General features: G+C 57.8%; 1 protein-coding gene across 7 annotated transcripts; it reads right to left on the reverse strand.

Annotated features, from left to right (window-relative positions):
- Positions 1-178: 178 nt before the first annotated feature.
- Positions 179-11619, reverse strand: Puf60 (poly(U) binding splicing factor 60). 7 transcript variants are annotated; one of them, XM_076835384.1, is made up of 12 exons: positions 11516-11619; positions 7839-7922; positions 5474-5569; positions 5272-5361; positions 4347-4397; positions 2145-2306; positions 1968-2060; positions 1616-1829; positions 1344-1534; positions 1101-1236; positions 703-938; positions 179-619 (listed from the first exon to the last, which is right to left on the reverse strand). In XM_076835384.1, exons 1-12 carry the CDS (start codon positions 11615-11617, stop codon positions 320-322), a joined length of 1755 nt encoding a protein of 584 aa, XP_076691499.1. In that variant the 5' UTR covers positions 11618-11619; the 3' UTR covers positions 179-319. The 7 variants fall into 7 exon arrangements, with proteins under 7 accessions (XP_076691499.1, XP_076691500.1, XP_076691507.1 ...); XM_076835385.1 differs by having other exon boundaries at positions 7839-7919; positions 11516-11609; XM_076835392.1 differs by lacking the exon at positions 11516-11619 and adding an exon at positions 10737-10808.
- Between the last annotated feature and the right edge of the window lie 1255 nt (positions 11620-12874).

A 12874-nucleotide genomic window follows, 5' to 3' on the forward strand; every position in this document is an offset into this window, starting at 1 on the left:
GCGGCAAACCCACTCCCACGGACACAGCACAGCAGGGCGCCCAGCCCACTTGCAGAGGCCAGTCCCCAGCTCCACCGGAGGCACGCCCTCTCCACTGGAGATTTCTGCCAAGCTAGGGGGATGCACATCCACCCACCCAGGCTGGGTCATGGGACCACCGGACACAGGGATGCTCAGGGCCAGCAGCATCTGCACTTTATGCACACTACAGGTTGGGCTTGGCAGAGCCGAGTGCCTGGTCCCAGGGACACCACTGTTTATCACTATAAAACCCAGAGGAAACAAGGAACAAGTGCAAGTCCAGAAAACTGGCCCAAGGTCACGCAGACAGGTCACTGTTATCAAAACGCTCCTGGTCATACACTTCAGCCACCACCTTGCGGCCAGCGAACCAGCGCCCGTTGAGGGCCTGGATGGCCTTGTGAGTCTCTGAGGCCATGGAAAACTCCACAAAAATCTTTACAATTATTTCTGCATCCTCCTCTTCGCCCTGCTTCTCTTGGTAGATGATGACACGGTTGACAGCACCAAACTTGCCACACTCCTCTGTCACCTCTCCTTCCAAGTCATCATCGATGTCCTTGGGATCCACCATGTTGCGGAGAACCATCACTGTGGACTGTGGGGAGGAGACAGTTGAGCACTGTGGCCTGCCTAGATGTTCCCCACCCCTACATCCCGACCCAGGGCCTGTTCACCCACCTCCTGCTTGCGCAGCAGCTTCTGCATGACCATGTGGCGGGCACTGCTGCCAGAGATGCTCATGTGCTCCTGCTCACTTAGCATCTCTGGCCGTTCAGACTCAGGAAACAGCTCCTCCTCTTCCTTCTCCTTCTTGGGCTCCAGGAGACCCAGTGTTGGGGGGCTAGCCAGGATGGGGTTCACCACCCCCACAGAGGGGATGGTGACCGGAATGGGAGGACGGGCCGGGGTCACACCTGCAGCAAAACCAACCAGGTCCAGCAGCTATCCCCCCAACCCCCACCTTAGCAGGAAGCAGAGCTGGTCGCCATGGCCAGCCCACCCTGGGCAGGTGAAGGCAGAGAGCCTGGAAATGAGGGGCAGGAATGCCTGGAGAGCCTTGGCCTACTCAGACTCACCTGTGATGACTCCAGGAGCCTGGGCAGCCATGACAGCCTGGGGCAGAGCCCCCAGGGGTTGAGCCAAGGTCAGTGCTGGGGACACCAGTCCAGGTGTTGCCAAGGTACCCAACACAGCTGCTCCAGCCACTGCTTCCTGCAACCCAGAAGGCAACCACACTCAGTCCCAGTCTGGCTACCTCCACCCAAGACCATATCAAGAGCTGCCTCCCAAATGACTAGAGGGCCTGTCCACCCCCTCACCTGAGCTGTGATCTTGGCTGTGGCTGCAGCTGCGGCCACAGCGGCAGCAGGCGGAAGGCCTCCTGGGGTGGCAGGTGTTAGCAGGGGCATGGGGGGTGTGACGGCCTTGCCCACCCGCAAGTACTGGCCACCCAGATCAAAGAGGTTCATGGAGGACACGGCATCCTGGGACGACTGGGCCTTCTCGTACTCTGCAGGGCAGGAGTAGCAGTGAGGAGGGCCAGTCCCAGCACCAGGTGGGCCCCCACCTCTCCTCAGCACCCCCAGCTCACCAATGAAGCCGTAGCCCTTGTGTTTGCCAGTTGTGGGGTCCCGGGCTAGTGTGCAAGACTTGATCTTGCCAAAGGCCTCAAACACACTCTTGATGTCATCATCCGAGAGGTCCTGGTGCACGGAGGCCACGTAGATACGGTTGAAGGCCCGTGCCTCCTCAGCCAGCTGGTCGATGATGGGCTGGGCCTGCCCTATGTTGCTGGGCCTACCCACCTGGGGAAGGGAAAGGGACCGAGAGCACCTGTCAGACTTAGTCACAGCAGGCTTCTGTGAGGTTGCTCGACACATCTGGGAGACTAGACAGAACATTCTCAAGGCCCAAAAGCCCAACTTCTGCACCCACACCCTCACCTTGATGTTCCTGCCTCCCAGCATCACTGAGTTCATCTGCTCCAAGGCCAGCTGTGCAGCTTCTGGGACTTCATATTCCACAAAGGCAAAGCCCTAGACACAGGAAACCCTTATCAGGCTTGGAAGAACCCCAAGGAAGGTAGGCCAAGGCAACTGGGGTAGACCTAGTCTGCTCACCTTGTGCTTCATGGTGACAGAATCCCAGGACATGTCAATGCTTTTGATGGGCCCAAAAGGGGCAAAGGCCTGGCGAATGGTGTCCTCCCCTAGCTCATAGTAGATGGAGCCCACGTAGACCCGGCACATGATGGCCAGTGCCCGCTGCCGCTGAGCTGCCATCTATAGCAGAACAGAAGGAGAGAGAGCCACTGGCTTGTCAGGGAGGCAGGCAAAGGGCTTAGCAGCCCTCTCCCCTCCTGGCCCACCCACCTGCCCCACAAACTCTGCGGTGGGGAGTGATCCCCACCCAGCAGCAAGATGCAGGCTTGGCCCCTAAAGCCAGGGCACAGGGGTCAACAGGACCCCACCCTGAAGAAGGCCAGGCCCAACAGCAGTACACAGACGAGCCCAGCCCGCCCAGTCCCAGGCAGACTGCAGCTGCAAAACTGACTGGTGGCCAGGAGGCAGGGCTCTGTGCCCTCCCACCACGCTCACCCTCCAGTCCCAGGGTCAGGTACCCCGGGCCGGGCTGGGAGATCCTCCCACCTTCCCAGCCAAGTACTGCAACAGAAAAGGGAAGGAGGAGTCATCCAAGCTGGAGGGACTGGCTGGCATGGAGGCCAGAAGAGAGGGTGACAGAAGACGGGGCAGCCACTGCCCAGAAGAAACCCCAGGGGAGTTCAGGAGCCCAGACAGGGGCTCCCTGGAGAGAACGAGGAATAGTCACTCATGCGGGACCAACTCAGGAAGGGGCTCAGTGACATACTCTTCCCATCCCAACACCCCACTCCCCTCTGAAAAGAGCTGCTAGAGCCTATGCCTGGAGCCACAAGAGCACAGGCAAGAGCCACTGGCCTGGTCCCCAGAAGTGTCATGAGGCAGCGGAGAACCCAACTGAGAAACCTTGGGGCTCCCTGGAGCTGGGAAACTGGCAAGCCTTGGTTGTGGGCTGGGCCACTGCGTTGAGGAACCTCCCTGAACCCTCAAGAATGGGGATCTCTCCCCTGCCACCTCACAGCTGTGCCAGGCAGGGAGTTCCAGAGCCAAGTACTGTGGGCCACAGGAAGACACGCCCCAGGACCCTGCCTGAACACGAACAAGGGTTCCCCTGGTCTTTGTGAAGGTCCCCAGCAGAGACCAGTTTACTCCTAACTGTGTCAAAAAGCCTGGCACAGGCCTGGCCCCTCCCTTAGAGTCTAGCTGCCCAACACAGGACTCCCCATGGTTGGGACTACCTTCCCTCAAACTAGGAAGTCTCTGAAAACTTGACTCTTCCCTCCTCAAACTGGGTTCCCCAACAAATAGGCCCCAGGCTTCCGCTTACATCAAGATGAAGCCCCATCTGTCCCTCAGGCCTATGTTCCCCAAGAAAGGGCCATGCCTCCCCTTCAAGGTGGGACTCCCCATCTACAGGTGGGCAAACAGCTTTCTCCCTGACCACAACCCCCATAGCCCAGGTGTCTTCAGAGGGTCGACAGCTGCCTTTCTGACACACAGTGTCTCCCTAATGAGGGAAGCTCTCTCAGGATTGGCCCAAGTCCTCCAAATGGCCCCCAGAGAAAGGGCCATATCTCCCCCTCAGGATCCTCCCCAGGATGGTGTCTGGCCGCCTCAGACTGCCTGTGGGGCAGGAAAAGACTCTACTTGCTGCAGCCCCGCACAGCTATGGCCTCTGCCTCCTCCTTGGCCTCTAGACCTTGCTGACAGCCCAGGCCCATGGCCCAAATCTTTGCCCTTCCCTTTCTCACTCACTCATCCCCCCACCTCCCACCCCCCCTCCGTCCTCCCTCCAGGGTCTGATGGGGCCACAAGTTAGGACCCCTCTCTCCTCAGGGTCTTCAGCCCAACCCAAGAGCCTAGGCAGCCTGGAGACTGGCGACCTGGTGGCCCGTGGTGCACCCTGCGTGGGGCAGCAGGGCACAGACGAGCCTGGCACCGGCAGCTACCCTCCCTGGCTGGCTGCCGCGGCTGCCCTCCGCAGTTACCTGGCCGGTTAGTTTTAAGGCGGGCCCTCAGAGCAGATGGAGGCCTCCCCAGGGGCGGTCCCGGGGTGGGTGCCCACACCACTGGCCCCGCCATGCCTGGCGCTCTGCTGTGCTCGTCCAGAGCTGACGGGCAGGGCCGGCCAGGGGAGCAAGGTCCCCAGCAGTGGGCTGCACTGCCCCCCTCTAGCCCTGACTAAGGACATGAGCCCCGGAAGAAGTGAGCATTTCTATTGACCGATTGCAAAGGTGAGAGAGGATCTCCAAAGCCCATTGTCACTGCTGCCATCTGAAAGACAGTAAAGACAGAGTTCAGTCTGTTGGAGCCGAGCAGTCTCCCGCTCTCGTCAACACCTCACGCAGACAGCGGCCAGGCCCGGAGTCCCCGCCCTGCCAGGGAGGCCCGCCTGCCTTCCCACACTGCAACGGCACCTGCCCAGGGGGGCCGCAGAGCCCCAGGTGCCCTGCCCTGCAGACTTTGCAGCAGGACTGGCCAGGGCAGAAGGAAGGGAGGGAGGGAGGGAGGAGAGGGACTGATGGAGCACAGTGAACAGCCAGGACATCTCCTGGCAGCGTGAATGTCTGAGGACTGGCCTGGGCAGGGGGAGGGCACAAGGCCCAGGAACCTATTAGCTCCACACAGAAAGCACAGCCTCTAGTCTAGAGCATGGCCCAGTGAGGCACCCCTAGACTGTCCCCTCAGTCCTGGGTCCCAGCCCAGGTGGTATGGATGCAGAAGGGTGGGGCCTGACCATGGGGGTAGGGAGGACATACCCTACACAGTGCCACTATAGCTGTGCACAGCCTGGGGGACAAGGGTGTGGGGGAGACCCCAAGGGTGAATGGGGCAGAGCTACAGAGAAGGAGCAGGGAGGCAGGTGAGAAGGGGCCATAGTGAGCAACAGGCAGAAAAAGCTGGGCCGCTGGTGCCTCAGGGAGGACCCTGGGATCTTGAGAATGAATCCTTGAGAATATGAGAATCATAACACCTTTAGGGGATGGCCACAGGCACAGGAGGAGGAAGAGAAGGAGGAGGAGGAGATGGTGTAGGTGATGGGGAGGGGCAGTGGAGGCCTCCTGGCCCAGGCTGGGCAGGATAGCCTCCAGCAGAGCCAGCCCCCGAGGCAGTGAAGTGGGGGTGGAGGGAGAGTGGTGGGGCTCACCTGCAGGTTGGTGAGCTGCTGCTGCTGGTGTGCGATGGTCTGCTTCACCAGCACGCTCTTGATGCTCTGCTCCATGGCATACTTCTTGGCCTGCGAGAGACAGCAGTGAGGAGCACTGGGGGGCCCGCCCGCAGGGAGATGGTGTGCCCCCACTGACCCAGCTCAGCAGCCATGCCCACAGGCCCAGGAGGAAGGTGCTCACCTTCTGGAGGGCCTCCTGCTGCTCAGGCGTCAGGGGAGGCAGCCCCAGCTTGGCGGCTGTGCTCTGTCCATTCTCCATCTTGATGGAATCTGTGCCCTAGAAGGTGAAGCAAGGGAGTCATGTAGCAGCAGGCTCAGGTCTCCCTTGTGTGGTCCTAGAAACCCCACCCTCCATCTCCCCAGCCTCTTCCCAGGGAGGGACCAGCCCAACACCAGGCTGTCTACTGACTGCGTGGATATAGGACCCCCCTTCTGACTCTGCTGTCCCCATCCTAGGCCTTTCTCCCCCAGGACCCATGGGTGGAACATAGACTAAGGCAAGTGGGTACTCTGGGGGCCCTTGCACCATCCTGGAGCAGTTAAGGGGCCCAGACCACAGAAGACTCCTTAGGAGCTACCAAGGCAGGTAGGGGGTGATAGGAAAGGAGCCAGCCATTGTTGCCAGACTGCTCCCAGAGCTTCCACCCCACCTCCTGCAGGGGATCCAGGCTAGCTGTTTTCCAGGGCAGGAGGAGTAGGGCTGGTATTTTCAACGCATTCAGGGACTCCTTACTCCTATGCCACCTGGCATCCTGGCCTCTTAAGATTGTTCACAGCCCCTGTTATGGACACAGACACAGCTTCAAGTTCCAGGGGCTGGCCAAGGAGCAAGTGCAGACAAAGGGCCTCCTTCCTGACAATGTTCATCCTTGGCCCTACGGACAAGGCCCTGTGCACACATCACAGAGTCTAGGCACTCCCAGGCCACATGAGCCCTAAGGAGGCTCCAGCCTGCCTCTATCAGACTTCACGATGTGCTAAGTCCCCTGGGAGAACCAGGAACAGAGCAGCCCCAGGGAGACAGCACCCAGCCAAGCACGTCAACAAACCAGGAGGCACTTGGGCAGGGGTGGGCTCACCACAGCAGGCTGCGAACCTAACTAAATTATGTTTAGGGTCATGTTTACATTCCTTTTGTCAAACCCACTTCCAAGTTTTTGCAGGGGGACATAGCCATCCAAGCAGGGAGAGAAGCCCAGCACTAGAGCCAGCAGAGCGGGGGTGGGGGGATGGAGGGTGGACAGATCATGCCTGCCTGCCTACCAACTCAAAAGACCAACACCCTTCCCAGCTTCCAGACACAGCCTTGAGAGGGAAAGAGAGGAAAGAGTCCAGACCACGAGTGGGAGCAACGGCTGGGGATCAAAGGAAGCCAGCAGGGTTCAGCTGACCCAAACTCTAAGACCCCCATCCTGGACTCCTGAGTGCGGGGTTTCTAGCCCAAGGTCAAAAGGTACGAAGGCTAGAAGGCCTTCCTGGGCAACCAGAACTGCAAGTAGGCCCCAAGATATAGCAAGGTCTGGCAGTGGGTGGGCTGCAGTATGGCTCATACTAGGCCTTTCTTTGCCCTCCCAGCTGGCCCCAAGCCCATTCCTCCTTAGTGGGAGAGGGCCCAAGCAGAAGCTGGAATGCTAGAGCAGGCTGTCACCATGGAAATCAATGCCAGTTCCCCTCACCCCCTAGAAACTTTTCAATCTCCTCTTTGTCTTGGTGAACAAAAGGCCCTTCTCCCACCCACCAATGGCTGCTGGACAGCAGCTGGGGTTGGAGCTTCAGACCCAAAGCTTCCCAGGGTCTAGGCGACACACCACACCCCTGTCCCACTCCTGAGGGTGCCTGGGGGCCAGGAGGAGGGACTAGGCCCAAGAGGCCTGCCAGAACCCTCTGGTGGCAGGTACTGCCACAGACAGGCACAAAGAACCTGTCACCCAGTGACAACAGAGCCCACCTCCACTTCCCAGAGGGCTTGCTCCCATGGACCATTTTACTAGAGCAGGACAAGACCTGTTTTCACCCACCCTGAGCCTGGGATGCAGAGAAGGTGGGGGCTGGATTCCCACACTTGTGCTTTGACTTTGCATGTTGTTTTGTTGTCTAAATAAAAACAAAACTAACATGAAAATCTGTACTTCTGGCTCTAAACAAAACATTGCCTGTCTTGCAACAGAAAGACTACCCCCTTCTGCACCAAGTTGGCAGCAAGGAGCAAGCACAGCTGAAGTGCAATACCCAATGCCCCTGCCCAGCCAGCCCACTGCCAGGCCCTGACCGGGGCTTGAGGCAGGACAGACCCATAGGAGAGAAGCCAGGCCAGAAACAGGATGGGGAGGGATCAGGAGAGGCTCAGGGATGGGCCACAGTCTTGCAGATGATGTCTGCTCAGAAGGCAGGGAAGGATCCCTGGGCTTCTCCCCACCTGCCCTAGCCAGGCCTCTCTGGCCCCAGGGACATGCAGGCAGGTGGGTGGGCAGGCAGGTGGGTGGGCAGGCAGGCGGGCGGGCAGGCAGACAGGTGTGCCTGAGGGAGAGGATGCTTGAGATCAGTACCTGTGGAGGTTTCCATTTGTCTCCCGCTGCCACCACTGCCGCCGCTGCTGGCTCGGACCCCCCTCCTTGTTGGCCATTGACCTGCTGCAGGCAGGAAGGAGATGCTGTAACTGAAAGTCACACTCTACCAGGCCCTCTCCTCTTCCCAAGTGAAGGGCTGAGCAAGGAAGGCTATTCAAGAGCACAGGAAGGGTCCAGCTTCAGCTGGGCCCCTGAATAGTCCCAGAACTACCCCCGCTTACACTGCCCACTCCTCAACCCACGATCACACCTACAGCTGCCCAGATCTTGGCAAAAAGCAGAGCATCCTGGGGCAGACCTGAATGGCAGCAAGTCCCCACGAACGGACAGGGAGGAAAAGGTAGAGAGCAAATGGTGCTCCTGTCCCATGCCAAAGAAAGCTACCCTCTCCTGCTGACAGACTGGGCCAGGCTGGAAGACAAGGTGATCACCTTCCTCCTGAGGCAGCAGCCTGTACACATGTGGACAGCCCTCAGCTTAGCATCAGTCCTGGTCCTTTCACAGGCTCTGGTCAAGCCCAAGCCTCCCTCCCCAACAGCACACTGTCCAAGGGCAACTGGGAGCTTGGACCCACACTCAGAGAGAACAGCAACTGCCATGTCCTATGAGATGACAAGGGCAGACAGGAGGTGGGCAGTACTGTGGGGCTGGAAGACCTTGGTAAAGAGCCTTCACATGTTCTTAGAGGCTGTGCAGCAGGAACAAGGTAGACTGCACCCCTCCCTGATCCCTGCTCAAGAATAAGAAGGGATGGCTATGCCCACCCTGGAGCCATGCATAGACAGAACCAGAGGCCAGTTGACTCATCCAAGGCATTACTACTCAGATCCTCAGGCTTCTAAAGGTGTGGGAAGAACACAGCTGGCCCACTGGGGAGACCTGGCCAAAGGGCCCCAACACTTTGGCCAACCTAGCCCCACACCCCACCTTGCCTGGAGCTGCTTCCAATGCTCCACTGACCAGCTCAGTCCCACTGCTGCTCAGAAACAGCACCCCAGAGAACCAAAAGAAAGAGGGCCCTCTGACATTTCCCCCCCAGAGCAGAGGCTGTTTCTGCAGGTGCAGCCGGAGACATCTGTAAACAGGTAAACCTGGGCACTGTAAAACTTCCTGCTCCCCCAAATTACACCAACCAACGTGTGGACCAGGACACTGCGGAGAGCAGGACACAGCTCACGTGAGACTTCCTGGAAAAATTCAGTCCAGTGGGAGATATTCCACAGGACATCCCACCCTATTCACCCCATTCATGGAAGAATGAAGCTTTTAATCATATTGAGTCTAGAGTTCCATTCTAACCAATCACTAAAAAAAGTGTGAAGAAAATTGTCACTTATCATCATATCTAGTCATATGCTGTCACCCTCTGGCAATGAAAATGGCATGCTTTGAAGACATAATGTTCCCCAGCATCAGGCAACAGTACCTTGAGGGACAGGAAGTCCCCTCTTTGGGGTGCAAACACCAGTTCTGCCCAAAACAAACTATTTCCATTATAGGACAAATAATTTAAGTGACTTAGGACAAATAACATAATGTATCTAGGCCTTAGGTCGTAGTTGTAAAGGGGAATGTTCTCTTCTAGGGTTGCCATGAAGATTTACTGAGTCTCTCTGAAATGAAGTATTTTAGGTATCCAGTCCCTGCACATGGAAAGAAAGCCACAGGTCGCAGCAATTAGCACTGTTAACAGTATCAGGGTCAGACCCCTAGAGTGGGGCTGGCTAGAGAAGGCTATCTGCCATCTATTCAGGTCCCTTCAAATGGAACCATGCTGCTCACTATGTGACAAGACTCAGTGCTGAGCACCACAACAGGGGAGAGAAAAACAACTCCTCTGGAGTCTTGTGGTCAGGTGCTGACAAACAACATGCAGTTGACATCTAAGATGATTTCTGTAGTAAGGAACTCTAAGAAAAAAAATAAAAACATAAGATGAAAAGTGTGAGGCATATTAAGCTATAGCAGCTAAGGAGGGCCTTTGTGAGAAGATGACTATTCATGGGGAAGCGAGAAAAACCCAAGGTGATGAACCCCAAGTTGAAGCAGGTCTGGCAGCAGAGAAGGGAAGATTGAAACAATAAGTCAGACAATGCAATAAAAATGAGCCTTGTTCAAAGGGGCTTACTGTTTCTGCAACACAAGGCAGCAGAAAGTCCAAAGAGATGAGACTCTTCTGCATCCTTCCCTACCCCATCTGTATCAGCCCATTTCAGCAGCTCCATTCGCCCTCCCACAAAAGCTGAAGCACCATGACAGTGAGAACAGGCTCTCACTGTGCCTAGCCTGCACAGCGGGGAATGGGGGTGCAGCTCAGTGGAAGAGTGGGCTTAAAGGCCCTGAATTCAATCATCTACACCAAACACACACACACACACACAAATACAGGATTAAAAGAGAAACGTGTCAGACCTCCAGAGTAGATTTCAAGGGCAACAAACACCCCACTGAAAACCCCAGTGTGCTGCCCATGTCCATCTCAACAATGACACTACCTGTCTCCCATTGCACCATAATAGAGCTGAACCCCAGCTCACCCCGAAGTCCCCCTGAGCTGAGTCATTCACTCTCTTACACCTTCCCAGGTATCTAATCCTTGTCTCAGAGCCTCCCTCTCCTTTGGCATCAACTTGCACTGCTGCCAAGGACAAGCATCAAGTCCTCAACTCTCTGGCTTCATTTGTTCATATGGCTTCAAGAAACAGCAAGGCAGGGTAGAAAGTTATCCATGACGTAAGGTTCACACACTGGGTTGTACCTCACACGCTGAGGCATCCTACAATTTCTGCCCCAACTTTCAGCTCAGAGCCTGTCAATGGCAGCCCCCCTGCACTCCCTGATCTTATGGATCCGACCAAGGTGCCTCCTCAAACAGACCTTAGCCCATCCCTCCGGGTGTAGGCTGGGGAAGAATAGCAGGTAACAAAGGGGTGAAGTGCAGAGGGAAAGGGTCCAGGAGCAGAGTGCAGCTTAAGCCAAGTGGGAAGAAGGACGGGCTGCGGTGTCGGTGTTGTGCACAGGGTTCTCCCTCTACACTAGCGCTTCCTGCACCCTCTGCGCCGGCGGAGGCGGGCAGAGCGGAGCAGGGAGGGGCTCCTCTGAGCGCCCACGCAACCTGAGCACACTCCCCCGGCCGCCCAGCACCAGGCACCGGGGGGTAGGCGGTCACAGGTGCCACCAGACCGCGGACCGGTTCCTCACAGTGCTCCAAAGACTCCCACAGAGCGTGGGACGGAGCGACTGCCCCGAGACGTGCGACGAGGGAGGACGTCCTCCTCGGCCGCGCTTCCCTGCAGAGCACCGGCGGAAGCCGAGGCCCGCCCTCCCGCTCCACCGCGCCGGGGCGCACTCGCGCAGGCGGGGAGCGGACGCCGGGACCGCGGGCGCACTGCGCGCCAGCGACCCAAGGCCGGTGCCGGGCCGGCCCACCAGCCGCGCCGCCGGAAGCTGGAGTCCACGGGCCGGAAGCTGCAGCCGCGGGCCCGCCGCCGGCGCGCGCCCGCCCCGCCCCCGCCCCGCGCGCCTCACGGCCGCAGGGGCTCCGCGCAGGGCCCTGGGAGACCGCCGCGTCTCCGGGGGCCCTCCGCGCACTGGCCGGGCCGAAGACCCGCTCCCAATAGTCGAGGGCCGCCCGCGGCCGTGGGGGGCTCACTTACGAGAGCTATGGTCGCCGTCGCCATCTTGCGTCCGTCGCGGCCGCCGCGCGCGCCACACGCTCCCGCTTCTTCCGCAGTCTCGCGCGATCTGGGCGCCGGCATAGAAACTCTCGCGATAACGACCTTGTGCCTGCGACGTGGAGGGAGGAACGCGCTTCCGGGAGGCGAGGAGCAGTGAACGCCTCGAGACGGGCGGGGCTCGCTGGAGGAGCGGGCGGGGAGAGGCGGTCCGCTGCGCGCAGGCTTGCGTCACGCCCAGCTCCGCCCTCACCCTCTGCCTGCTGCAAACTGCACCAGACGTCTGCTTGCTCTCCGTGAGGTGGCGGGGAAAAGAGCGGTCCGTCCACCCCCGGGCCGAGGGAGTCTGCGTGGACAGCTGAGACCGCACTGGTTTTGAGAAGCATCGTTTTGCATTGTAACATCTCCGAAGTCAGGAGACTCCATTTAATTGTCAGCCTGTTTTCCTTACTAGTGATTTGAATGGATGCTTTGCTTCCTAGATGGAATGACATGCAGTCGGTGGCCCTGCATTCCAGAAGATGGCTCAGGAGCCTATCCTGTAGGAACAGTATGCAAGGAGGTTCCAGTAAGCCCTGAGCTACGTTTAAAGGTGCCCACGTGTCCATCTGTGCTGTGTGAAGAGCTTCCCTGACATTTGCCATAGGCTGTACTCAGTCCCAAAACCTCAACTCAGTTATATACCTGGAAGAAACCACTTCTGTAAATTCAGGCATCTTCAGCTATCTAAGGTAACAAAGTGTCTTCCCTGGCTAAGGTCTCTTACCAACCTTGGAAAATGTTAGAATTGAATATAGACACCTATAGTAAAATATGGCAGAATAATTTCCTCCCCTCCCTCCTGAAACCCCTCTAAAATGACAGAAAAGTAGCGTTAAAAAGGCTAATAACACGAGGGTAAGGGTGGAAGCAGAGCTACTTTAGCAGACTGGATTGTGGATGTCAGTATCTGAGAAGAATCCAGGCGTCTGTCCCTACCTCCAGGGCTTACAGGTACTTCGGGGCTCCAGGAGAGGAGCACTGAGGCCTGGCCCTGATCTGAAAGTGGGGCAGTGAGACTCCTGCCCTTTCCCCTACCTCCTCTACCCTCTTTTTCAAAGCTTGGCCTCCCCACATGTGGCACCAGCCTCCACAAACTCTTCTTTCTGCAGCAGCTCAAAAGAAAAGATTAGCAGCCGGGGTGTCTAGTAGAATGCCAGCCAGACACCTGGCCTCCAAGTTCACCAGATAACAAGCCCCAGGCATGAAGGATATCTTACTCTTAATTCAACTGGCCAGTCCAGAATCACAGCATTTGAGGATGAGGAGAGGAGCAGAGGAAGAAAGCAAAGCTAAGACATC

The sequence above is a fragment of the Callospermophilus lateralis genome, chromosome 16 (assembly GCF_048772815.1).
Source record: "Callospermophilus lateralis isolate mCalLat2 chromosome 16, mCalLat2.hap1, whole genome shotgun sequence".
NCBI lineage: Eukaryota > Metazoa > Chordata > Mammalia > Rodentia > Sciuridae > Callospermophilus > Callospermophilus lateralis.

Coding starts and splice junctions, on each gene's coding strand:
- Puf60 (XM_076835384.1), bottom strand. CDS start 11,617: ATGCCGGCGCCCAGATCGCGCGAGACTGCGGAAGAAGCGGGAGCGTGT. Junction 5,362..5,473: donor AGCAGGAGGCCCTCCAGAAG/GTGAGCACCTTC, acceptor TGTCTCTCGCAG/GCCAAGAAGTATGCCATGGA. Junction 2,061..2,144: donor CTGTCACCATGAAGCACAAG/GTGAGCAGACTA, acceptor TCCTGTGTCTAG/GGCTTTGCCTTTGTGGAATA.